Source organism: Salmo salar, chromosome 13 (assembly GCF_965601325.2).
Source record: "Salmo salar chromosome 13, fSalSal1, whole genome shotgun sequence".
Taxonomy (NCBI): Eukaryota; Metazoa; Chordata; class Actinopteri; order Salmoniformes; family Salmonidae; genus Salmo; species Salmo salar.
Genome location: NC_138303.1, coordinates 79,362,761 through 79,390,684, shown reverse-complemented (window position 1 = coordinate 79,390,684; position 27,924 = coordinate 79,362,761). Strand labels below are relative to the sequence as shown.

At 42.9% G+C, this 27,924-nt stretch overlaps 2 protein-coding genes across 2 annotated transcripts in view; one reads left to right on the top strand and one right to left on the bottom strand.

The window, feature by feature from the left end:
• The window catches only part of pigl (phosphatidylinositol glycan anchor biosynthesis, class L), a gene marked incomplete in the record, with an annotated part of 25,000 nt that extends 720 nt beyond the window's left edge, over positions 1-24,280 (top strand). Inside the window, 6 exon segments of the mRNA NM_001141097.1 lie at positions 137-236; positions 11,812-11,902; positions 17,510-17,577; positions 20,583-20,614; positions 22,882-23,015; positions 23,657-24,280. Of these exon segments, the coding sequence (NP_001134569.1) occupies positions 137-236; positions 11,812-11,902; positions 17,510-17,577; positions 20,583-20,614; positions 22,882-23,015; positions 23,657-23,785 (554 nt within the window).
• On the bottom strand, positions 24,164-27,924 carry cenpv (centromere protein V). The gene is made up of 6 exons (XM_082960358.1): positions 27,497-27,924; positions 27,294-27,398; positions 26,563-26,570; positions 26,320-26,381; positions 26,115-26,229; positions 24,164-25,935 (listed from the first exon to the last, which is right to left on the bottom strand). Exons 2-6 carry the CDS (start codon positions 27,383-27,385, stop codon positions 25,766-25,768), a joined length of 447 nt encoding a protein of 148 aa, XP_082816484.1. The 5' UTR covers positions 27,386-27,398; positions 27,497-27,924; the 3' UTR covers positions 24,164-25,765.

Genomic DNA, 27,924 nt, shown 5'->3' with positions numbered 1-27,924 from the left:
CACGGCTTACTAGAGCCAAGTATTGTAATAGTTATAAAACGAAGTGTTAATTACTTCTTTATGTTTTATAGCCATGTGGCAATTCCTTTACATGACAACATATAAAGTAATTACTTTTCGCCAAATAATCATTTAGGCAATTACTACAATCAAGGGTTCCAGCGTCGCGAAGAGCTTCTAGACAGCTGTGCCGTTTTGGGAATACCAGCCTCCCAAGTCACTATACACGACTGCAAGTAAGTAGTCTCTGTCAGCAAGGCCAGCAAGTAAGCAATCTTCAGCACAATTATCATTCTGCAGCAGAACATACAGGCCAACCAATCCCACACATTCCTTTTAAAAACAGCCAGATGTGGCTTACTACTACACCTGTTAGGTGCTGTTAGGTTGTTCCAGTAGCAATGATGCCCTTAAAATGTATTTTCTTTAACTATTGATGGCATGGATATACATTACCCATGTTGTGTTTGGGATGTTGGTTTAGAAAGGAATCTGCTGTTTTAAATAAGAAGTGCCTGCTTAGCATAAAATCGTATACTAAACAGAAATATAAACGCAACATGTAAGGTGTTGGTTTCATGAGCAGGAAATAAAAGATACCAGACATTTTCCATACACACAAAAGCGTATTTCTCTAACATTGTGCACAAACATTGTTTACATCTCTGTTAGTGAGCACTTCTCCTTTGCCAAGATAATCCATCCACCTAACAGGTGTGGCATATAAAGAAGCTGATTAAACAGCATGATCATTACACAGGTTCACCTGGGGACAATAAAATGGCACTCTAAAATGTGCAGTTTTGTCACACAACACAATGCCACAGATGTCTCAAGTTTTGAGGGAGCGTGCAATTGGCATGCTGACTGCAGAAATGTCCACCAGAGCTTTGTCCAGAGAATTTAATGTTAATTTCTCTACCATAAGCCGCCTCCAAAGTCATATTACAACGTTTGGCAGTACGTCCAGCGGGCCTCACAATCGCAGACCACGTGAAACCACAACAGCTCAGGATCTCCAAATCCAGCTTCTTCACCTGCGGGATCGTCTGAGACCAGCCACGCAGACAGCTGATAAAACTGGGTTTGCACAACTGAAGAATTTATGCACAAACTGTCAAAAACCGTCTCAGGGAAACTCATATGTGCTTGTCATCCTCACCAGGGACTTGACTGTATTTCTGAGTCGTAACCAACTTCAGTGAGCAATTGCTCACCTTCGATGGCCACTGGCACGCTGGAGAAGTGTGCTCTTTACGGATGAATCCCAGTTATGCAGATGGCAGCGTGTATGGCAGTATGTGGGCGAGCAGGTTTGCTGACTTCAGCTTTGTGAACAGAGTGCCCCATGGTTGCGGTGGGTTTAGGGTATGGGAAGGAAAAAGCTTAGGACAAAGAACACAATTGCATTTTATCGATGGCAATTTCAATGCACAGAGATACCGTGACGAGATCCTGAGGCCCATTGTCGTGCTATTCATCTGCCGCCGTCACCACCTCATGTTTCAGCATGATAATACTCAGCCCACGTTGCAAGGATCTGTACACAATTCCAGGAAGCTGAAAATGTCCCAGTTCTTCCATGGCCTGCATACTCACCAGACGTATCACCCATTGAGCATGTTTGGGATGCTCTGGATCAACAGTGTTCCAGTTTCTGCCAATATCCAGAAATTTCGCACAGCCATTAAAGGAGGAGTGGGACAACATTCTACAAGCCACAATCAACTCTATGCGAAGGAGATGTCGCGCTGTATGAGGCAAATGTTGGTCACACCAGATACTGTGATTTTCTGATCCACGCCCTACCTTTTTTTTTTTTTTTTTTAAAGGTGTCTGTGACCAACAGATGCATATCTATATTCCCTGTCGTGAAATCCATAGATTAGGGCCTAATTAATTAATTTAAATTAACTGATTTCCTTATATGAACTCTAACTCAGTAAAATCTTTGAAATTGTTTCATGTTGTGTTTTATATTTTTGTTCAGTGTAGTTAGACCGGTTAGCTGACAACACCACTAAAACAATGTACACGCTTCAATGGGGCAAAAGGCTGTGTGTTGTGATTCGGGGCGGCAGGTAGCCTAGAATGTTAGAGCGTTGGACTAGTAACCGAAAGGTTGCAAGATCGAATCCCCGAGCTGACAAGGTTAAAATCTGTCATTCTGCCCCTGAACAAGGCAGTTAACCCACTGTTCCTAGGCCGTCATTGAAAATAAGAATTTGTTCTTAACTGACTTGCCCAGTTAAATAAAGGTAAGCAACAATGACAAGAAGCTGCTAGTTTTATCTTGTTTTTCATACCAGGTCTTGTAGAGGTGTATCGGTACAGTTATGGGACCTCGGTTCTGTCCAACTATTGCCTATGCGCACGTTGTAATGAAAATTTGAATCTTAATTGGCACATTTCAAACTGTTATTTTTGTGATGCGCAGCTAGGAACTGCTTCTGTACGATGGCAAGTGGTGGGGTCGACAAACGAAGAGGATCCTCCATCGTTTAAATTTCCAGTTTGGGAACATTTTGGCTTCCCAGTAGATTACAACAGTGATTGACAGAGAGTTAACAGTACTATGTAGCCACTGCTCAACGAGAATAGTCTATGCAGCTGCCAACACCTCAAACGTGTTGACACATTTACGGCGGAATCAACCCAGTATTCCTAGCACCGGAGCAAGACGGAAACGCAAAAAAGTGCGCGATCCACATTACGAACTTTGCCCTCTCAGCACCCATTTCGGCAAACGGGTAGTACCCTCTCTATATAGGCAAACTAAATCTGAAGTTGTCAATGCACCCTGTGTTGCGTTTAGGCTACTACAGATGGATGGACCTTCAGGGTTTACAGAGAGGTACTTAGTGGCAGCCCATCACATTATTCCTGAGTGGGAGATGAGAAGTAATGTGCTACAGACACGCCCCCTTTATGAGCGTCACACAATTGCGCATCTTCTCTTTGTAAAAAAGCATAGCAATGTCTGAGCCATGTTTCTATATTGATTTCACATGCGTATTGCACTTTTATTTTAGTGTTGTTCAGTAATCATGCATCTTCATTTAAGAAAATACAAAAGGTTGTTATTCCTGATTTGTGCTCTCATCAGGCATTATATGATCATGGAATACCATCAGGAATACCAACACTTTGTATTTTCTTAAATAAACAAAAATGACTACATTAACTTTTGCCATTTAATTTTCCCGCTGTACCGAAACCGAACCCAACCGTGACCCCAAAACCACAATACGTACCCAACCGTGGGGTTGGTGAACTGTTACACCCCTAATGTTTTGAGGTGTTTTGACTGATGTCACGTCTATGCTAATGTGGCAAGAATTCGCTAGCCAACTAACCAACAACTGTAATGATGTATTTGAGAGACAAGTACTCATTGTGCAAATGTATTTATGTTTTCAATAAACATTGGAGACTAAATATAGTTTATATCTTGTCAACAATCTAAGCCAACCCTGTGTTTTTTGCCCCATTGTTGCGCACACGCCAATTTTGTTGCTAAACAACCAACCCGTCTATAAGAAACCTTGTCAGAACAGTCAACCGATGGTCAATTTATTAAGCCTAACCCATAATGTGATTTTTGAAATGATGGGCTGATGGTGAAAACAAACATGAAGAAGCAGTGTGTGGTGCAGTGCACTACCTCCAGCCAGCCCAGGACCCTGAACCCAGCATGCCTGCCCATTAGCAGCACATCAAGCTGAAGCAGTGTCTGTCAGAACAAACAGTGAACCAGCCACAAATCAAATTCCTCCTTTCTTACCACGACAGAGCCTAGTCAGCCTGGCCTGATGTATTGGCCTACTCTGTCATTAGGGGCCATAAACTATTAGGCCCCAGAGGCATTGAGAGGTCGGCCCCTGTTGGACATGCTCTCTCTCTGCCCTCTGAAATCTTACCAGGCCTGCAATGTGATATGAGATATGAGAATATTAGGACTTATGTTGTGAATGACTTAGACCTAAGTGACAAACAAAGTTTACTGTTTAGTGCTCATTAAAAGTCAGTGCTTCTTGATATGAAAATGTCATGAGGATTTGAGATGTAGTCGCTGCTATATTCTTATCAATTATGTCATATACAGTGCATTTGGAGAATTTTCAGATCCCTTGATTTTTTTTCCACATTGTGTTACGTTACAGCCTTATTCTAAAATTGATTAAATAGTTTTATCCCTCTCATCAACCTACATACAATACCCCATAATGACAAAGCAAAAACAGCTTTTTAGACATTTTTGCACATTTCTAAAAACTGAAATATCACATTTACATAAGCATTCAGACCCTTTACTCAGTATATTGTTGAAGCACATTTGGCAGCTATTACAGCCTAGAGTCTTCTTGGGTATGACGCTGCAAGCTTGGCACACCTGTATTTGGGGAGTTTCTCCCATTCTTCTCTGTGGATCCTCTCAAGCTCTGTCAGGTTGGATGGGGAGCGTCACTGCACAGCTATTTCCAGGTCACTCCAGAGATGTTTGATCGGGTTCAAGTCCAGGCTCTGGCTGGGCCAGTCAAGGACATTCAGAGACCTATCCCACTCCTGCATTGTTTTGGCTGTGTGGTTAAGGTCGTTGTCCTGTTGGATGGTGAACCTTCGCCCCACTCTGAGGTCCTGAGTGCTCTGGAGCAGGTTTTCATCAAGGATCTCTCTGTACTTTGCTCTGTTCATCTTTCCCTCAATCCTGACTAGTCTCCCAGTCCCAGTCTGGCCACTCTACCATAAAGGTCTGATTGGAAGAGTGCTGCAGCGATGGTTGTCCTTCTGGAAGAGATTCCCATCTCCACAGAGGAACTTTGGAGCCCTGTCAGAGTGACCATCGGGTTATTGGTCACCTCCCTGACCAGAACCCTGATTGCTCAGTTTGGCCAGGCGGCCAGCTCTAGGCAGAATATTGGTGGTTCCAAACTTCTTCCATTTAAGAATGAGGGAGGCCACTGTGTTCTTGGGGACCTTCGATGCTGCAGAAATTTTTTGGTACCCTTCCCCAGATCTGTGCATCGACACAATCCTGTCTCTGAGCTCTACGGACAATTCCTTCGACCTCATAACTTGTTTTTTCTTCTGACATACACTGTTAACTGTGTGACCTTACAGTATATAGACAGATGTGTGCCTTTCCAAATCATGTCCAATCAATTGAATTTACCACCGGTGGACTCCAAGTTTTAGAAACATCTCAAGGACGGTCAATGGAAACAGGATGAACCTGTTATAAATGTGCAAAAAATTGATAAAAACCTGTTTCGTTTGACATTATGGGGTAATGTATGTAGATTGATGAGGATAACGTAACAATGTCGAAAAAGTCAAGGGATCTGAATACTTTCCGAATCCTTTCCGAATGCACTGTATATTAAAGCTCATATTAACTCATGAATTAGCTTTATAACTTTGAAGTACTAATTACTCTGTGCTAATCAATGTACGCCTCCCATTGTATATCAGAAGGAATCCCCTTTCTCTTACTAGAATAGAAAATTGCTATTGTCTGTAGACCTTTAACCAGAATACTTTTTTAGCTAGTAGACTGACTAGCTGCGCATATCCAGACATGCATCCAAAGGTGGCGTAGCTGATAAGTTTTTTACCTCAGATAAATAGTGTTTACTGGTCATTTTGTCCAGTAATTGGTAGACGAGGAGTTCATTGGACAAATCCTCTGGTGGTTCAGAGAAAATGAGAACATCAATGGCGTTATGGCTGGGGTTCAGCGGGATGGATAAGAAGGCTGTGTATTTTTACTTAAAATAAAAAAAAGCCTCCATCATCCTCCTAGTAAAGGAGGCCATGGCTGTATCCCTAATGGCACCATATTCCCTATTTAGTGCACTACTTTTGACCAGAGCCCATACAGCTCTGGTCAAACCTCAAAGTAGTTCACAGTATAGGGAATAGGGTGCCATTTGGGACGTAACCCATGGCTGGTATTGGTCCAGAGTCCAGACCACCCCTGGGCTCAGCACATACCACTGGACACCCCCTTTCAGACACAAACAAGAGGGCCTGGCCAGGTCTTAGCTTCATTGGTTTGAGTCTGCATAGATTATTCACTGTGATGGAAATACTTCCTGGAAACTTGGAAAGGGAAAAATCCCATTGTAGATAATGTTGCGTATAGCTGTGAGAGGGATTTTAATTCTGATTGCTAGATAATTTTAAACTAGGAGTATTTGTGTTGAAATGAAATTTGACCCCTATCCCTCATGACTTTGAACTGTCTTTTTCAGATATGTACTGTACTGCTCTGTAAAATCTTCTGTGTTTTTTGCTATTTCATGTTTTTATGAGTATTGTTGATGTGTCTGCAAGGTTTACAATCCTCTGGAACAGACCGCTGGCTATAATCACTGAATTCTCAGCCCAGACAGAGTCAGCGGGTAGGGGTTGTGTTCAAATGTGCTCACATTACAGGAAAAAAGTGGAGGGTGGAAATAAATAGTAGGAGACCTTTCTGTGGACAAACCCCAGTGGCTGTACCAGGAAATTGTGGAGGTTCTCAGAACAGAACAGGTCTGTCTGCCGCTTGAGATTATGCACCGCAGTTCACCAGGACAGGAGTGGCATGCGAGCTCGACCTGGAACTGGCAGTATTAAGATGGCAGCATGCCCAGATTGTCTGCCCCGCAGTACATTGTTGACATTTCATAACCTCACTACCTCCCTTCCCATTTTATCATTTTGACGGGTAGGCCGTCATTGTAAGTAATCATTTGTTCTTAACTTACTTGCCTAGTTAAATAAAGGTTAAATAAAAAAAGGTTGTGCACACAGATGGATGGATCAACTTTGATCTGAATCAGGATGTAAGTGCATGTGTGGTGGTGTGCGCTACACCCCTTATGCTATGACCCTCACCTTGTACTAGTGGCTGACAGCCCACTCTCCTTCCTGTGTTTTTGGTGTTTGCCTAAAAGACACCCCCTAAACTACTCTGTAAGACCCCTACCCCACCTTCTCTTGCTCTCTCTCACACATTTTTCACTTGCCCTCTTCCCCCTCTCTCTATCACACACTATTTTTTTCTCTCTCTCTCCCCCCTCCCTTGTCTGCTGAAGCCAACTGCTAAGGACCATGGAGTGGATTTTGGAACGGCTCTGAGCCCTTCACATTTCAGCCTCCCAATCTAGGTCACTGATCTGTTTTCCTTTTTTCTGTCTGTAAATGTTTGGCCACAGCTTGGCTACAGTGCATTATCAGTATCTTGAGACAAGTGTGTGCAAATGTACATGTACTTCCTCTGGGTCGTCTCAGTTGTCATGTTGATGTGAACTAATAAAGTGAGATGTCATTCCCGAGGAGCTGGTCTGTTAGCTGACTAACACAGAGAGGTGGAACACTGGTGTCATGGAGGGAGTCTACACACTGCAGTGCCCTGCCCTAAATTAACCCTACTACGTGCGTGTGTGCATTTGTGCACCTCAGATTCAGTATGAGGTGACTGTTGGATTAGTAACTACCGTCCAACCAGTGATGCCATCACTAATGCTTTAGGCCCAGTGCCACACCTCCAACCCCCATCCTTCCCATAACACTGAGTTCACACATTCACCATAAACTAGAGTTTCATCATTGTCTTTATACTCTACCTCTTACTTGTTTAGTCTGATTATTGTAACATTTTGCTCTGTTGTAGGCTTTATTCAATGGAGTAGCTCCTCCTTTTAGTGTTCTTGTTGTTGTTTTATTGCCTCAGTGCGAACAGTGGTTAACACTGGATATTAGGGTACATGCCATAAAGGCCAATTCTCCTTTTGCAGTCAGCCATGAAATGGGAAGCCTTTTGCCAAGGTGAAAAATAGCTCATGCATCTGAATCAGAATTGTTCATCTTTATCAACCAAGAGTGTCCTGTTTGTTTGACATGTGTGGACATTGATAACATATCTACAAAGTTTAGGAAAAATTCATAAATGCATTATCCCCAAAAAATCGTATAATTTTCCCCTGTTCTCTCTCTCTTGCTTTCTCCTCCCTCCCCCCAGTCAGACATTGTTCTCCCTCTCTTCTAGTCAGTCGTTCAGTGGTACTGTGATATGATCAGATGATGTCTGGCTGACTGACTGGCTGGCCCTCATCCTCGTCAGACCTTAATGAATAGGACAGCTGTGTTGACAGTCTCTGGACTGGGCCCCAGTGCATTCATGGGGCATGGCTTTTGTTGATCTGAGCCCGATCCGCTGCGCTGCCTCTCCACTTGCACTGGCGCGACCTCCATTCACTCTGCCCGCTCCCTGCACAACGTGTGAGAGAGAGAGCTTGTTGGTCCCAGCAGAAGTTCATCCACTCCCACACAACCCATTATTCATTGGCCTGGAGCACACTGTACTGTAGTCTTCCCTCTGACTGACTACAGCAGTGACTCTATACATGCATCCCAAATTGTACCCTATTCCCAATAAAGTGCACTACTTTTGACAAGATACCTATGGGCCTTGGTCAAAAGTAGTGCACTTTTGAGACACAGCCCAACTCAGTCTTCTAACTTCTGCAGAGGTGACTAACTTCAGTGGCCTGCCTCATCACAGCCTCATTTGCCCTTGAGGCGTCCCTCCACCAAGTAGATACCGTATTTCCTAAGGAGGATGAACCTGACCTTTATAGTTCAGTAGGATATAAACTTTCAAGTGTCCTAGCCAACTTGTTGTTTTGGTATCCAGTAAGAGTTAAGAGAGTGCAGGAGTCATGTCAGAGTAGAGTCGGAGCATCATCCTCCCCCACTGTGTTTAATTATACATCGATCTGGTGGTAAAAATAGCTCTGGCTGATTTACTGGCTGCTGGCAGGGCAGAGCTGAGGACTAAGAGAAACGCACACACACACATACACGCACTGAGGACTGACAGAGAATCTTGTGTTGAGTGGTGCCAACCTCTCACTGTGTTCCCATGTCAGCCACTCAACACACTGTCCTGGACAACTGTTAATGCAATCACAGTCACCACGTATGGGGGAGAATATTAGTCCAAAATAGTCTGTTGATGGTTGAAACACTCCATCGTCTTAAGGGCACACTCTATTTTGGACGGGGGAGATAAAGTGATATGATAGAGCTTATACTAAATAATGTGTGTGTATATTGAGAGAATGTTTTTGCATAGCAGCCCTTATCTGACCGAACACTGTTGCTAGAGCTATTTTAAGCTTAAATACATGTAGGCCTATAAGAGTACAAATAAACATTGTAGACATATTGAAAGTAAAATCACAGCCTATCAACCCCTCTGTAAAAAGATCAAATGTAACAAAACACATGGGCCTATTGTGTAACAGTCAATTTAGAATATGCTAGACTTCCCACAGTTCCGAAGTCAATTAAATATTGCAGTGTTTTCTTTTACATTAAACACAAAATGTCTTATGTAAGTGTGCCGTGAAGGAGTTAACCAACCAGCGGTGTGTCTCAGCGTTTTCCCAGCATGCCCTATAAACCTGACAGTGGGGACAGGAGCCTGAGCTTGCCTGGCAGTATCCTAGGCCTCTGGCAGGCCCATGTGACCAGACTAAACAAGGAAAGTGCTGTCTGTCTGTCAGTCTGTCCTACAGCATAGCACTGCCCCTCTTGTCTACTGGGCCAAAGTTCAACCACTGCATCCAGATGCCTGCAAGCAATTAGACATCCACATGCAAAGCTGCAGGAGGGGGGCTAGGAACAGGGAGGTTACTCTAGGGCGTTTGGCACTGTTGCCATAGCGAAGCTCACTGCTGCCTGCATCCCGCTTTGAGGAAAGGTCAGGTAGATCATCTGTCTTTTGTACATTTTTCTTCAATTTTTTTCCTCTCCTTGTCCTCTTTTGCTTAGCTACGGTTGCCAGGGTAAAAACTGAATCTTCTTTTCTTTTCAACCAGGCTTGTGGAAGAAGAACAGTAAGTTACAGTTGCACTTCAAAGCTAAATTTGACAACAAATGAACAATAGCTGTTTGCTGTGAAGGGTATGTGAGGTTTAAAGTTGATGTGTTTTGGTGTTGTTTACATGTCTTGTTAACGGAGATGAAGTTGGGAAGCCGAATATTCTTGTTTAACGTCTCACGCCTTTGCAACCAGAGAAAATGTCTCATTTTGTGTCACGCTTTACTTTTTCTACATTGTGGAGGGCAGACTACTTCAACCCTAATACCGCCCCCGTAATACAGCACCCTTCATGCCTGACCCCCATAGCCCTGGCAGGCGTTTGATTTGTGACCTGATCCATCAGTCCCTCCACAGGCACAACTGTCCTGACCCATTGTTATAAACCAAGGGGGAGGTGGGACGACCTCTATTCACCCTCTACCCCATCACCTCCGCCACCCACCCCATCTCAAAATGTACAAGACATCAGGTCATTGCTCTCTGTCCAGTGTCTACCCTTTTCTTTCTCCCCCGTTTCTCTCATTCATCTGCTTCCCTGACGTTGAGCTGAGGTGTTGTTTTTTTAACCAAGTACGTCAAATGTCATCATGCGTTCTATTAGCCCTATGCATCCATTTTGCAACAGTCAAACCTCCTATTCTTATTGTTGGTCAGATCAACATGTAACTAGCAGAGAAATGGTTAATCTCTGTGTGAGAGCGAGAGCACTGTACTGCTTTAGCCAGCCTTCCTAATGAAGCCCTCAGGACTTTGTTTTCATCTGAACTGCCCCGACCCGAGTGTGTCTGAATCACTCTCAACATGCTCCACTGCCTCGCTCTCTCTCCCTCTCCTCTCTCTCTCTCTCTCTCTCTCTCTCTCTCTCTCTCTGAATGTTTGATGTCTCTAGAGGGAAAGAGAGGCAGGAGAGAGGGAATGAAAGAGGAAATGAGAGCAAGCAAGAGAGAATGAAAGAGGGAGTGAGAGAGGAGAAGAGTGTGAGAGAGAGAGAGAGAGGCGAAGAAAACTGTGAAAGTGATCAGCATGAGTGACCCCCCCATAGATAGTTGGTGTGTTGAGTGATCAGGTTGTCTGATGGACAGACTAGAGTAGCTCAGGAAGGTGTGGAATGCACACCTGGATCCAAATAGTATTTGAAATCATTTAAATACTATGACTGTTTGATTAAGTCTGCCTCCAGTATGAGATGGGTGGGGTTTGCACTTTTTTGGGCTATTCCATTGGTTTCATTGTGCCAGGAAAACTAAATCACAGATAACGTATTTGAAAGATGTTGAATACTTTCTGAACCCAAGGGTGTGTGTGATATATGGTCTTTGTTCTCCCTAGGCTGTAGATTCAGTTGAACAGGATACTAAGGCCCCACTGACCCCTAACGGCTAGCTACAGTGTACCCTGCCTGGCATACATTCTAAAAGAAAGAGAACCTTTTCAATGGTTGGGTCCAGTGTTCTCAGTGTGTGAACCTTGTGCATTGTAAGAAGTAGGCTACATATCCTAAATGCAGCAGTGTGGTTTTTCAATCTAAAACTGGCCCACCATTTTGTTGAGTTGAAGTCAGGCTACTGTTTTGGTTGGTTGGTGTGCTACAGTAGTCTAGCCAGTTAGAGAAGGATGACGTACCTGCATAGGCCTCAGCCAGTTTTATCAATGTCCCAAATGGCACCCTATTCCCTATATCGTTTACTACTTTCAACCAGAGCCCCACTGTAACTCGTTGGGGCGGCAGGTAGCCTAGTGGTTAGAGCATTAGGCCAGTAACCAGAAGGTTGCTAGATCGAATCCCCGAGCTGACAAGGTAAAAAGCTGTCGTTCTGCCCCTGAACAAGGCAGTTAACTCACTGTTCCTAGGCTGCCATTGTAAATAAAAATTTGTTCTTAACTGACTTGCCTAGTTAAATAAACTCTAACGTATGCCGCTCTTCATCTTTCAGAGAACTGCCAGACGATCCCAACGTAGAATGGAGCATCTCAATGGCCTCCTCTCTAATCCTGAAGCACATCAGAGCCCACTCCATCAACCTGGTATGATGACCAACTCATCACTGAATCTCACTATCATTTATCAAGTAGCCAATTCTATACAGTACTGTATCTGGTTGATTTAATGACTTTTTTCTCCTGTGAGTGTTTTTCTAACAAAGCCATCCTGAAAATGCAAGATTATTTGTATAGGCAGTTTTGGCACCACAGTCTTCTGGCCATTGTCAATAGTCTTTTGTATCTGCATATGTCTCTCACAGGCTTCCCTAGCTCGACTGATAATGAACTGAAAGAGGGTCATGTCTTCCTTCCTTTGTATTTAGGAGAATATGGTTGTGGTGGTTGGAGCTCAGGTCACTGTCGGCATGTTTACTCCCAGATTTCAATCAACGTTCCAGGAAATTTACCAAAAGGAATTTGGAAATTGAGATCTTAACTCTTTTTTTTTTTTTTCTTGTCCGTCCGCAACATTAGTATTCTGACAAAAGCTGAACCCAGTCTGTCTGCTTTCTCAGATAAATAATTAAGCAGGAGAGTGCACAGCAGGATGCTAGCAATTTCCCTCAAATCCAAACGGTTCAGTATAGGTTATTCTACTGATCTGTTTTTTATTTTGATCAGACTACCAAACAGTTGGATGGATATTTCTTCCACATGCGCTGAGTACAACAGGTGTAGACCTTACTGTGAAATGCTTACTTACAAGCCCTTAACCAACAATGCAGTTTTCAAAAGTAAGTAAGAACATTTTGCTAAATAAACAAAAGGAAAAATAGTAACACAATAAAATAACAATAGCGAGGCTAAGTATTCAGACCCCTTGACTTTTTCCGCATTTTGTTACGTTAAATAGTTTTTTCCCTAATCAATCTACACACAATAACTCCATAATGACAAAGCAAAAACAGTTTTTTTTACATTTTTGCAAATGTATAAAAAATAAACTGAAATATTACATTTACATAAGTATTCAGACCCTTTACTCAGTACTTTGTTGAAGCACTTTTGGCAGCGATTACAGCCACGAGTCTTCTTGGGTATGACGCTATAAGCTTGGCACACCTGTATTTGGAGAGTTTCTCCCATTCTTCTCTGCAGATCCTCTCAAGCATTGTCAGGTTGGATGGGGAGCGTTGCTGCACAGCTATTTTCTGGTCTCTCCAGAGAGATGCCGCTGAAAAACATCCCCACAGCATGTTGCTGCCACCATGCTTCACCGTAGGGATGGTGCCAGGTTTCCTCCAGACGTGACGCTTGGGCTTCAGGCCAAAGAGTTCAATCTTGGTTTCATCAGACCAGAGAATCTTGTTTCTCATAGTCTGAGCGTCCTTAGGTGCCTTTTTGGCAAACTCAAAGCAGCCTGTCATCTGCCTTTTACTGAGGAGTGGCTTCCATCTGGTCACTCTACCATAAAGGCCTGATTGGTAGAGTGCTGCAGAGATGTTTGTCCTTCTGGATGGTTCTCCCATCTCCACAGAGGAATTTTAGAGCTCTGTCAGAGTGACCTTCAGGTTCTTGGTCACTTCCCTGACCAAGGCCCTTCTCCTCCGATTGCTCAGTTTGGCCGGGCGGCCAGCTCTAGGAAGAGTTTTTGTGGTTCCAAACTTCTTCCATTTAAGAATGATGGAGGCCACTGTGTTCTTGGGGACCTTCAAAGCTGCAGACATTTTTTTGTTCCCTGTCTCGGAACTCTGCGGACAATTCCTTCGACCTCATGACTTGGTTTTTGCTCTGACATGCACTGTCAACTGTGAGACCTTATATAGACAGGTGTGTGCCTTTCCAAATCATGTCAAATCAATTGAATTTACCACAGGTAGACTCCAATCAAGTTGTAGAAACATCTCAGTGATGATCAATGTAAACAGGATGCACCCAAGCTCAATTCCGAGTCTCATAGTAGGAAGCAACACTGATTGACAATACATTTCACATGCTGTTGTGCAAATGGAATAGACAACAGGTGGAAATTATAGGCAATAAGCAAGACACCCCCAATAAAGGAGTGGTTCTGCAGGTGGAGACCACAGACCACTTCTCAGTTCAAATGCTTCCTGGCTGATGTTTTGGTCACTTTTGAATGCTGCCGGTGCTTTCATTCTAGTGGTAGCATGAGACGGAGTCTACAACCCACACAAGTGGCTCAGGTAGTGCAGCTCATCCAGGATGGCACATCAATGCGAGCTGTGGCAAGAAGGTTTGCTGTGTCTGTCAGCGTAGTGTCCAGAGCATGGAGGCGCTACCAGGAGACAGGCCAGTACATCAGGAGACGTGGAGGAGGCCGTAGGAGGGCAACAACCCAGCAGCAGGACCGCTACCACCATCTTTGTGCAAGGAGGAGCAGGAGGAGCAGTGCCAGAGCCCTGCAAAATGACCTCCAGCTGGCCACAAATGTGCATGTGTCTGCTCAAACGGTCAGAAACAGACTCCATGAGGGTGTTATGAGGGCCCGACGTCCACAGGTGGGGGTTGTGCTTACAGCCCAACACCGTGCAGGACGTTTGGCATTTGCCAGAGAACACCAAGATTGGCAAATTCGCCACTGGCGCCCTGTGCTCTTCACAGATGAAAGCAGGTTCACACTGAGCACATGTGACAGACGTGACAGAGTCTGGAGACGCCGTGGAGAACGTTCTGCTGCCTGCAACATCCTCCAGCATGACCGGTTTGGCGGTGGGTCAGTCATGGTGTGGGGTGGCATTTATTTGGGGGGCCACACAGCCCTCCATGTGCTAGCCAGAGGTAGCCTGACTGCCATTAGGTACCGAGATGAGATCCTCAGACCCCTTGTGAGACCATATGCTGGTGCGGTTGGCCCTGGGTTCCTCCTAATGCAAGACAATGCTAGACCTCATGTGGCTGGAGTGTGTCAGCAGTTCCTGCAAGAGGAAGGCATTGATGCTATGGACTGGCCCGCCCATTCCCCAGACCTGAATCCAATTGAGCACATCTGGGACATCATGTCTTGCTCCATCCACCTACGTCACGTTGCACCACAGACTGTCCAGGAGTTGGCGGATGCTTTAGTCCAGGTCTGGGAGGAGATCCCTCAGGAGACCATCCGCCACCTCATCAGGAGCATGCCCAGGCGTTGTAGGGAGGTCATACAGGAACGTGGAGGCCCCACACACTACTGAGCCTCATTATGACTTGTTTTAAGGACATTACATCAACGTTGGATCAGCCTGTAGTGTGGTTTTCCACTTTAATTTTGAGTGTGACTCCAAATCCAGACCTCCATGGGTTGATAAATTGGATTTCCATTGATTATTTTTGTGTGATTTTGTTGTCAGCACATTCAACTATGTAAAGAAAAAAGTATTTAATAATATTATTTATTTCATTCAGATCTAGGATGTGTTGTTTAAGTGTTCCCTTTATTTTTTTGAGCAGTGTATATTTTTTGTTGTTGTTGTTATGGGGTATTGTGTGTAGATTGATTAGAAATAAACATGTTCTAATATTTTTTAGAGTAAGTCTGTAACGTAACAAATTGTGGAAAACATCAAGGGGTCTGAATACTTTCTGAAGGCACTGTACAAGGGTTACCAGTACAGAGTAAATGTGCAGGGGTACAGGTTAGTTGAGGTAATATGTACGTGTGTGTGTGTTGGAGTGTCAGTGTAGTGTAGTATGTGTGAGTGTATGGTTTGAGTCCAGTAAGTGTACATTGAGCATGTGCAAGAGAGTCAGTGCAAAATAATAAGAATGAAATAAGGGGATCAATGTAAATAGTCCGGGAACTGTTCGGCAGTCATATGGCTTGGGGGTAGAAGCTGTTAAGGAACCTTTTGGTCCCAGACTTGGAGCTCCGGTACCGCTTGCCGTGGGGTAGCAGAGAGAACAGTCTATGACTTGGGTGGCTGGAGTCTTTGACAATTATTTGGGCTTTCCTCTGACACCACCTGGTGCACACTCTTAGAAAAAAAGATGCTATCTAGAACCAGAAAGGGTTCCTGTCCCCATAGCAGAAACCTTTGAAGAACTTATTTTGGTTCCATGTAGAACCCTTTTGGTTCCAGGTAGAACCCTTTCCACAGGGAGTTCTACATGCAATCCAAAAGGGTTCTACCAGGAACCAAAACGGGTTCTACCTGGTACCAAAAATGGTTCTCGTATGGGGACAGTCGCAGAACTTTTGGAGGATCTGAGGACCCAAGCCAAATCTTTTCAGCTTCCTGAAGGGAAGGTCTCATCGTCGTCGGTGATCCGGCCTATCACCACTGTGTCGTTGGCAAACTTAATGATGGTGTTGGAGTCGCGCGTGGCCACACAGTCGTGGGTGAACAAAGAGTACAGGAGGGGCTAAGCACGCACCACTGAGGGGCCCCTGTGTTGAAGGTCAGCGTGGCGGATGTGTTGTTGCCTACCCTCACCACCTGGGGTGCGGCCCATCAGGAAGTCCAAGGTTCTAGTTAAAGAGGGAGTCCCAGGGTCTTTAGCTTAGTGATGAGCTTGGAGGGCACTATGGCGTTGAACACTGAGCTGTGGTCAATGAACAACATTCTCACGTAGGTGTTCCCTTTGTCCAGGTGGGAAAGGGCAGTGTGGAGTGCAGTAGAGATTGCGTCATCTGTGCATCTGTTGGGGCGGTATGTTAGTTGGAGTGGATCCAGGGTGTCTGGGATGATGGTGTTGATGTGAGCCATGATCAGCCTTTCAAAGCATTTCATGGCTACAGATGTGAGTGCTACGGGGCGGTAGTCATTTAGGCAGGTTACTTTGGCGTTCTTGGGCACAGGCACTATGGTGGTCTGCTTGAAACATGTAGGTATTACAGACTGGGTCAGGGAGAGGTTGAACATGTCAGTTAAGACACTTGCCAGCTGTTAAGGATTATGCACAAAGATAAACTAAATCATAAAAGAGACTACAGAAATATAAAGTATTCCACCTTTCCCATAATATAACCTATTCCTATTGGTTTACTGTTGCTACAGTTTTTAGCATTTAAGTCTAAGCCTAGAACAAGCAAAAAAAGAGTTTAAAGCAGATATCCTTGGAACCCATTTTTATTATCTGTTTGGTTTGGCAACAACTAATATTTCCAGAAACTGGTGTTTGTACGTGTAATCATTTTTTGCCTCCTCCAAGTCAACTCTGGCAGATGTAAAATGTTCCTCAGGCCAGTAAATTGCAAGAGCTGACCGTGCTCTGGGTTAGAAGGTGTGTGGTGTCCACCTTTATGTTAGGTTTCAGGGGCACAATCATGGTACATTTATCCTCTGCCTCACTCAAAAACTGCTGTGTCTTTAGTCAAGTTGTTTTTCTTTCCCTTTGACCTGCTTGCTCCCCCTTTTCTCTTTCCCCATCTTCCCTTGGTTCTCTGGTGAACAGACATGCAGGCAGAAAAAGGCTCTTAAATATCAGTTGTCTCCTGCCAAGCTGCATTCTGCTGTCAGTGTGAGTCCCAGATTGCACCCTATTCTAGCGCACGTCTTTTGACCAGGGCCCTGAACTATATAGGGAATAGAGTGCCATTTGGGAAGCAGGCAGAGACACCCACATTCAAGACACGCCTCCATTAACCAGACAGAGAGAACGTGCATCTCTTTATTTTACATGTAGCCAACATTTCACAGTGATATTTGATACTTTATGCCATAACATAAAATAACTATCTTCAAATGAATATTGTTGTTGTTTCAGGTGCTGACCTTCGATGGAAGGGGAGTGAGTGGCCATAGCAATCACACTGCCATCTACAAGGCTGTCAGGTACGAACGAGACTATGTCCTTTAAACACTGTCCATCATTGTAAGGCTGACGTGTGTGTGTGTGTGTGTGTGTGTGTGTGTGTGTGTGTGTGTGTGTGTGTGTGTGTGTGTGTGTGTGTGTGTGTGTGTGTGTGTGTGTGTGTGTGTCATTTTAGATTGTATTGTATTTTAATATGCCGTTTTTGATTTGTTTGTGGAAAGCACATGTCGTCCCAAGGAATGTACTCTAGGAAACCCATATTGTCCACAGATCCAGGACCTGGACAAGAAACCAGCCTTGTAGGCTACATTCCTATACTCCATTTTTATAAAACATACATACACCACATGCTAAAGATCCCAACCTCCCCACTCCCCTACAAACAAACAAGCAAACAAACACACACAAGCATTCAAAAACACACACACACTGTTTTGCATGATTCCTCTGTTGCATAGTTGAGAGGTCGTCCAAACCCACACTCCACCAATGGATCTGCAGATGGCCCTGCTCTCAGAAACCCACAGGAAATCACGTCCTGAAGAAAGGAGGGTGGAGAACTAGATGAGAAGAGTAGGGAGGAGAGGAGGATCGCTCTGGTCTGGAGAACTGAATAGGACACCAGTCCAACAGTTGCATCAGACTGTTGTGAAATAAAATAAAATTAATGTTTTTGTATTTGGTCATATCACAGTCTCTCATGATAGACTGGAATAAATGTTACAAATCGAGGAGCTGGCCTGTGCGCACAAGATATTTGGTTCTGAGTTCCTTCCGAGATGATTGTGATATGTATCTACACTACAGTGTAGTACAGTGAGTGAACAGAACAGGTGTGTTCATTGACTAGTGCGCCTGCTTGGTCTCTTCCTCTCTGTGCTAAGCCTCCCTGGCCCAGACCTCATCTCTAGTAGGGGAGGAGGAGTGTGTTGTGTTGTCCAGATCATATCATCAGGGTTCAATTCTTGGGCCAACTCTTTTCTCTGTATACATAAATGATGTCGCTCTTGCTGCTGGTGAATCTCTGATCCACCTCTACGCAGACGACACCATTCTGTACACTTCTGGCCCTTCTTTGGACACTGTGTTAACAACCCTCCAGACGAGCTTCAATGCCATTCAACTCTCCTTCCGTGGTCTCCAACTGCTCCTAAACACAAGTAAAACTAAATGCATGCTCTTCAACCGATCGCTGCCTGCACCTGCCCGCCTGTCCAGCATCACTTCTCTGGACGGTTCTAACTTAGAATTTGTGGACAACTACAAATACCTAGGTGTCTGGTTAGACTGTAAACTCTCCTTCCAGACTCACATCAATCATCTCCAATCCAAAGTGAAATCTCGAATTGGCTTCCTATTTCGCAACAAAGCATCCTTCACTCATGCTGCCAAACATACCCTCGTAAAACTGACCATCCTACCAATCCTCGACTTCGGCGATGTCATTTACAAAATAGCTTCCAATACCCTACTCAACAAGCTGGATGCAGTCTATCACAGTGCCATCCGTTTTGTCACCAAAGCCCCATATACTACCCACCACTGCGACCTGTACGCTCTCGTTGGCTGGCCTTCGCTTCATAATCGTCGCCAAACACATTGGCTCCAGGTCATCTACAAGACCCTGCTAGGTAAAGTCCCCCCTTATCTCCGCTCACTGGTCACCATAGCAGCACCCACCTGTAGCACGCGCTCCAGCAGGTATATCTCTCTGGTCACCCCTAAAGCCAACTCCTCCTTTGGTCGTCTCTCCTTCCAGTTCTCTGCTGCCAATGACTGGAACGAACTACAAAAATCTCTGAAACTGGAAACACTTATCTCCCTCACTAGCTTTAAGCACCAGCTGTCAGAGCAGCTCACAGATCACTGCACCTGTACATAGCCCATCTATAATTTAGCCCAAACTACTACCTCTTCCCCTACTGTATTTATTTATTTTATTTATTTTGCTCCTTTGCACCATATTATTTATATTTTATCTCTGAATTTTCTTCAAACTACAAATCTACCATTCCAGTGTTTTTCTTGCTATACTTTATTTACTTTGCCACCATGGCATTTTTTTGCCTTTACCTCCCTTATCTCACATCATTTGCTCACATTGTATATAATCTTATTTTTTTTCCTTTTTTTTTTCTACTGCATCATTGATTGTATGTTGTTTTACTCCATGTGTAACTCTGTGTTTTTGTATGTTGTCGAACTGCTTTGCTTTATCTTGGCCAGGTCGCAATTGTAAATGAGAACTTGTTCTCAACTTGCCTACCTGGTTAAATAAAGGTGAAATAAATAAAAAAATATCTCATGATTCCCATTAGACTTAAATTCACAAGTGATGCGCACCATTTTATATAAAAAAAAATTGTGCAAGTGAATGTATAAAGCCATCAGTGTTTTGTTACCTTGGTTTAAGTCTCCAGTGAGAGCTTGTACTGAACACTATCGAGGAGAAGTGAAATGTCCTCTAGCTTTCAGAACGTGATGAGAGGAGAGGGAGAGTTACTGTAGCGAGTGTGGAATGTGACATGGAAGATCCAGAGACCATAATCCACTCATAAGTTATCATGAACCACATGACAATTCATTAGAACACATCAACAAATTTTTGCTGCTACTATTACTGTCTCAACATCATCAACAACTATTCCCTATTGCATATTATCCTATTCCTAACATTTGACAGGCTACTTTGCTGCCTTGCCGCTTCCCCTTGTGAACGCTTAAGATGTTGACCTTTTAGCCAGAGAAACTGAACCGTTGGGTCTAAAATGGTTGGAAGGACCATACTTTGTCCTGATAATGTTGTGTATGGTTCACACCCACAAACCTTTTCACTGTCCTGAACGTTGGCAGTGTAATTAGTTCACTTTCCAAATTGTACGTAACTATTTGTCTCAGAGGAAAACCTGGGGAAAAAGCAAGACGGTCTATCTGTAGGATTTTCTTGCAAGTTAAAGTTTGTGTGTGCTTAGGCCTCCAATAACTACTGTGTTGATGTTGTTTTTTTGCTTGTCTCTACCAACAGCTACCTGGCTTCCATTGGCAACATACCAGATGGCGAGTATTTAACCTTTACATTTTTATTTGACCAAGCACTTCTCAAATACCTATATTCGGATAATCATTATCAGCATGGTAAGGTATTTAGCCTATTATAAACTATACACCTAAAAACATTTGCATCAATTACCTGACATGATGGTAAATGGAGTACAAACTGGTACACTTATAAACTCAGGACAAGAGAGAAGTTATCCTAAAGCAGTGTAGTTGGAACTGGAGTCTTGGCAAAGACCGCCATCTAGTGTTGAAATTTGTGTGTCACTTGCACTTCTCAGTCAGCTCGAGGCATTAGGAACACAACAAACTATCACCCAGTGCTTTAACTGAAAGTCACTCCTATTTATCACGGTCACCATTTGTTCCTTTCTCCCGGCTGGATGTGAATCTATTCCCATTAACAACACCCTTCCTCCTCTGTTAGACTTATTTCCTCCAACTCATCATGGCTTTGGCCTTTGTAAGATAGTGGAGCCACATCCTCACAGCTCTTCCTAAAGTGTTGCACCCCTCAGGCCAGGCCAGGGTCAAACTTTTAAACCCCTCTTAATGTAGCAGCTTGGCAGATCTCTCTCACTCTCCATCATCTGTCATGTTTTTCTCCCTAGTTAACTCCCTCTGCCTCCCTCCCTCCCTAAACTCTGCTCTAAACCTTCCTCTTACATAATATTCAAACCCTTGACCCCTGCTGTCTATATTGGTATTTTATCAGGATCCCCATTAGCTGTTGCAAAAGCAGCAGTTACTCTTCCTGGGGTCCACACAAAACATGAAACATAATACAGAATGACATAATACAGAACATCAATAGGCAAGAACAGCTCAAAGACAGAACTACATCATTTTTTTTTAAAGGCACACGTAGCCTACATATCAATGCATACACACAAACTATCTAGGTCAAATAAGGGAGAGGCGTTGTACCGCGAGGTGTTGCTTTATCTGTTTTTTGAAACCAGGTTTGCTGTTTATTTTAGCAATATGAGATGGAAGGACGTTTCATGCAATTAGGGCTCTATATAATACTGTATGCTTTCTTGAATTTGTTCTGGATTTGGGGACTGTGAAAAGACCCCTGGTGGCATGTCTGGTGGGATAACTGTGTGTGTCAGAGCTGTGTGTAATTTGACTATGCAAAAATGTGGGATTTTCAATACAATGTTTCTTATAAAAAGAAGAAGGGATGCAGTCAGTCTCTCCTCAACTCTTAGCCAAGAGAGAATGGCATGTATAGTATTTATATCAACCCTCTGTTTACAATTAAGAGCAAAATCTTGATATTGTAAATGAAGAAGGTACTGTTATACTAGATAATGATATTACTGTGCCACATCATGGCTCACACTAGAAAATATTGCATGTTTTAAGTGACGTTATGAGACCTTTTGAGTGGCACTGTCTTGATCAAAAGGAGGAAACAAACAAGACCATTTAACACTGTACCCTGTCCTCCTTTCCCATGATCTAGAGCAGACGAGAGAGAACACCTTTCTATTACAGTAGGATGTGAGATCAACCTGTTGGTTAGATTTCAGCCAGGACCATTTTATCCAGTGATGAGCATTGTTGAGAGAGGGATGGTTACTATCGCAATAGTTGATTAGCTGTAAACATGCCACACCAAGACCTTACTGTACATGAGTGTGCTATCACATTGGTACTCTGCATTCAGTGGCTCAGTTGGTAGAGCATGGTGTTTGCAACGCCAGCATGGTGTTTGCAACGCCAGCATGGTGTGTGCAACACCAGGGTTGTGGGTTCGATTCCCACGGGGGGCCAGTACAAAAAAAAAATGTTTGAAATGTATGTATTCACTACTGTAAGTTGCTCTGGATAAGAGCATCTGCTAAATGACTAAAATGGAAAATGTAAAGATAAACCTCAATGTGATTCTAAAGCCTGTTCACACAGTTTCATACTATAATCCCCTCTCATTTTCACCAGCTTACCCAAAGCCTCTTTTGCCCAATGAACCATTTACTGTAGATATCCAAGTCTCCCAAAAACATGGGGGCAATATGACTGTACAAACCCACAGTAACTCTTTGCTAGTAGCTCAATTTGCTGTCTGGTCATATTTTCCTCCACTCGAAATATGGCTTGTCTTTCCATATCTTTGTCTCCAAGACATCAACACACTAATTATACTACATTTATGTCATGTAACCCTGTAAATTATCTCTGTTTTTCATTGACATTCTGGGTGAGATGTAAATTGCACAAAAGGTACACTAACTAGGCTAGGATTCTCCATTCTCCCACAGACTGCAGTCTCCTCTCTCTGTCGACCATTGGTGTTCTCAGGAAGTACCTCTCCTTCCTGGAGCTGCCTATCAGCTGGCTCCTCCCATCAGATCTCTGCTGCGTCATAGGCTCAAAGGGCTACGTTCAAGCTAAGGTGAGCCTGTCATCAGCCTATACTATCAGGCTTGAAATAGACAAATGTTATGGCAGTTCCACTAACATCTCTTCCCCTATTATTATGGGACAAACGTCATTAATACATGTAATAGCCTAGTAGATGTATAGTTAGGGTAAGGCATGTATAAAAACAGCATTGGGATTTACATCCGCAAGTGTATAAGACAATCCCTAAGCTTTGTGTACACACAGTGAAAGTCCTCGCACTCTCTTTCTCTATGAAAGTGAAATTAAGTCTCAACACCTGAATTGACTGGTACTGGCACTGTGTACATAGATCAATATTTATAGTTAAATATGCTATATCAGCGTTAGAGAAAATTGTCATACATCAGACATACAGATTGATTTGAACTTCTGGGGAAATTCATGTTTTTACCATGCATCAATATTTATAGGGAAATACATTACAGTACCAGTCAATTCACTTTTATTGAGAAAAAGCGAGGACTTAGGGATCACCTTATACACTTGCGGATGTAAATCCCAATGCTATTTTTACACATGCCTCACTCTGTCTGTAATGACTGATGTCCAGCGAGGAGTGTCTGACAATTTTCTCTAACGTTGATAGATCTTTCTCTAGTCTAATAGACTCCTCCTCTCTTTATTCACCAGAGGGCCATGCTCTGTCACCGTACTCAGCTCCTGTGGTTTCGTTACCTCTACATTTGGTTTTCACGCTACATGATTATCAACACATTCCAAGTTATTGATCAAGGACCGAAGAATCTGAAGATCTATTAGTCAAAAATGAGGTTCCTGATTAATCTTCTGAGAACACTGTTACTTGGGTTTGTTAATCTTACTGTAATCAGTTTGCGCATCTTTTTATATGTTTTGCCTCATCTGACATATTGATCTCATAGCACTGATATATTCAGACATACCTATTGCTACCTATTGATTGAATGTAGATATTATATTTTTCTAACTTTTTGTTGTTGAAGGAAATACATTATTAAAGTTTCTCTTCCACTCATTGCCAACATTGTTAGTTGGGAACAGTTTACTTATGATCGTTAATACACTATTCTCAGTTTACTGTAAAAATGTTGACATATACTGACACTGTAAATGAATAGTGAATTTGCCAAATTTAAGCAAAATATGAATACATAGACATTGATTGTAACCAAACAGGGTAGGTTTGGTCCTTTTTATTTTTGGAAATGATGTACAAAAGTTAGAAGAAATGTTCAAATTGTTAATGAACCAATAAAGTTAATTTGATTTAGAAGAAAAATGTGTCTCAGTTATAATACAATAAAGGACTGTGTTTGATCTCAGCTACAGTTGAAGTCAGAAGTTTACATATACTTAGGTTGATGTCATTAAAACTCATTTTTCAACCACTCCACAAATTTCTTGTTAACAAACTATTGTTTTTGCAAGTCGATTAGGACATCTACTTTGTGCATGACACAAGTAATTTTTCCAACAATTGTTTACAGACAATTATTTCACTTATAATTCACTGTATCACAATTCCAGTGGGTCAGAAGTTTACATACACAAAGTTGACTGTGCCTTTAAACAGCTTGGAAAATTCCAGAAAATGTCATCATGTCTTTAGAAGCTTCTGATAGGCTAATTGACATAATTTGAGTCAATTGGAGGTGTACCTGGGGATGTATTTCAAGGCCTACCTTCAAACTCAGTGTCTCTGCTTGACATGGGAACATCAAAAGAAATCAGCCAAGAGCTCAGAAAAAAATGTGTAGACCTCCACAAGTCTGGTTCATCCTTGGGAGCAATTTCCAAATGCCTGAAGGTACCACGTTCATCTGTACAAACAATAGTACGCAAGTATAAACACCATGGGACCACGTAGCTGTCATACCGCTCAGGAAGGAGATGCGTTCTGTCTCCTAGAGATGAATGTACTTTTGTGCGAAAAGTGCAAATCATTCCCAGAACAACAGCAAAGGACCTTGTGAAGATGCTGGTGGGAACAGGTACAAAAGTATCTATATCCACAGTAAAACGAGTCCTATATCGACCATCGTTATGTTTGGAGGAAAAAGGGGAGGCTTGCAAGCCAAAGAACACCATCCCAACCGTGAAGCACGGGGGTGGCAGCATCATGTTGTGGGGGTACTTTGCTGCAGGAGGGACTGGTGCACATCACAAAGTAGATGGCATCATGAGGCAGGAAAATTATGTGGATTTTTTTAAGCAACATCTCAAGACATCAGTCAGGAAGTTAAAGCTTGGTCGCAAATGGGTCTTCCAAAAAAACAATGATCCCAAAGGTACTTCCAACGTTGCTGCAAAATGGCTTAAGGACAACAAAGTCAAGGTATTGGAGTGGCCATCACAAAGCCCTGACCTCAATCCTATAGAAAATGTGTTGGCAGAACTGAAAAAGCGTGTGGGAGCAAGTTGGACTACGAACCTGACTCAGTTACACCAGCTCTGTCAGGAGGAATGGGCCAAAATTCACCCAACTTATTGTGGGAAGCTTGTGGAAGGCTACCTGAAAAGTTTGACCCAAGTTAAACAATTTAAAGGCAATGCTACCAAATACTAATTGAGTGTATGTAAACTTCTGACCCACGGAATGTGATGAAAGAAATAAAAGCTGAAATAAATCATTCTCTCTACTATTATTCTGACATTTCACATTCTTAAAATAAAGTGGTGATCCTAACTGACTTAAAACAGGGAATTTTTACTAGGATTAAATGTCAGGAATTGTGAAAAACTGAGTTTAAATGTATTTGGCTAAGGTGTATGTAAACTTCCGACTTCAACTGTATGTGTTTCTGCTACAGGCTTGGACAAGTCTCTGATATTCGGGTGGTTCTTCATGGTCTCCTCATACTTCTGTCCACAGAACTTCTCTACTGTCACACTGCGTACAGTACCTGGGTCCAAACAGTGAGGAGCTATGCCTGGGGTGGGAACAACACACAAACAAACCTTTTGGTTCAGTTTCATGCATGCGAGACACTCTAACCCATTGCTATCGTCACCGTTTTACCACAAACAACAATACAAGGCATGTTTCAGGTTTACATAATAAGCAAAGGTAAACATGACTGCTACTGTGTTTCTTACTGGTTGTCCTTACCATATCCATCTGGATTGGAACGTGGGGTGAAGAAACTCTGGACTCCACAGGTACTACAAAATGTGTGCTTGCCAATGTGTGTATTAAATGTATATGTGTTAATATTCTCCAAACCCTGAAACAAGAAATTAACCAAATTAACATTCAAACTGACCAATCTGGTAGAGCTATTACCAAACTTCCCCCTGTAAAAATGTTGTATTACCTGTAAAAGCGTAAACTGATTTTCTGGCACAATGAAATGATGGTTTTGCTTCTTGGTGCAAAAAACAAGAAAATCAACTAAGTTAAACATTCATTAATTGCAGCATTCACTAGCAATTAACCTGAACCATATATAAATACATTTTGAGTGAATCTGTTAGAAACCTCTATACATTGTCCTACCTGTAAAAGGGTAAACTGATTTTTGGCACAATGAAATGATGGTTCTGCTTCTTGGTGCAAATACTACAACTAGATAATGAAACATGAGTGAGTCATTTTGTCATACTCCATTTTCTCCCATTCATTACAAAGTGTGATGATATTATGTCCAGTTAATAACAATATAACAAACTAGTCATGTCAGTTCCCCATCTTTGTGATTTGAGCCGTTTTTTCTCATTATCAGTCAGACCTGTACCACTGGGCACAGACGTCAGTTCAACTTCTAGTTGTTATTTACATTTGGTTGAGTTGTCAACTACCGTGAATGCAACGTGAAATCAACCAAAAAGGTCACCCTTTCATTGGATTTAGGTTTAAAGCTTGGGTGACGAAATTCTCTTAGTTTTATGACATTTTGCAAATCCACTTGCCGCGTTCACATGCTAGTCGGAACTAGGACATGTCCAACTTGCTATTAGTTGAACATGGCATGTGTTAACTACAACCAGTTAGCAAGTCGGACATTTCAGTTTCCTAGTTCCGAATAGCACGTAAACAAGGCAACTCAGTTTTCAACATTGATTCAACGTCAACACATTGAATTATGTGGTTGCAATGACCTGGAAACAATGTTGATTTAAACCGTTTTTGCTCAGTGGGGTATCTATTCCATATATAATAAAAGGAAGGCCTATATGTCCAGTGTTTATTAAACCATTCTGTAGTGGATCAATATGAAAAGATTACATTATTTTTGTGTTAGGTATGTCAAGTATTAGGCTACTGGAATGTGATAAGGAACCGGCATACTCGCAATCGAAAACAAGAAGGTCTGGGGAATTCCAGATTTCGAATCTGATAGCCCCACAATGGCATGAGCCTGTGTGCTTCACGTGATCCATTCCCAGTCCCACCCTGTGTAAAGACAACACAACCTATTTAGACTGTTCGTGAGGCATTACTTCATGATTCTTTTCAAAACTGACAGAGGCTTTTTTTCGGGGTATACGCACCGTTTTCTCGTGCAACGTTTCAATGGAATGGAAAGCGAATTCCAGTGTATTGTATTCCGTAAAATATTCCACCAACCATGATAGTGACGCGTCGTTTAACAAGGTTATGCCGCGTTCAAAACAACTGGGAACTCAGAGAAATACTAGATCAAATCATGACCTCGGTGATCTTCAGGTCGGAAAGTCAGAGCTCTAGAAAGAGGCCGGAGTTCCCGAGTTGGAATTCTGCGTTGGATGACCGGTCAAATCGTTTTTCCCAGTAGGAGCTCGTTTTTACCGAGTTCCCAGTTGTTTTAAACGCACTGAAGTTGGAGGTCAAAGATTTCCGAGTTACCAGTTCCGAGCTTCCAGTTTTGAACGCGGCATTATTGCGAAACAACTTCACTTGCTTACGTGGAATCACGTCGAGTCTGCCAGTGTTGCCACCT

Excerpts from the sequence above, each read along its gene's own strand:
- cenpv (XM_082960358.1), bottom strand. The coding sequence starts at position 27,385 with ATGGATCACGTGAAGCACACAGGCTCATGCCATTGTGGGGCTATCAGA. Across the intron at positions 26,230-26,319 it reads ATCAGTTTACGCTTTTACAG|GGTTTGGAGAATATTAACAC; the intron begins GTAATACAACAT and ends TTCTTGTTTCAG. Across the intron at positions 25,936-26,114 it reads TTCCAATCCAGATGGATATG|GCATAGCTCCTCACTGTTTG; the intron begins GTAAGGACAACC and ends TTCCCACCCCAG.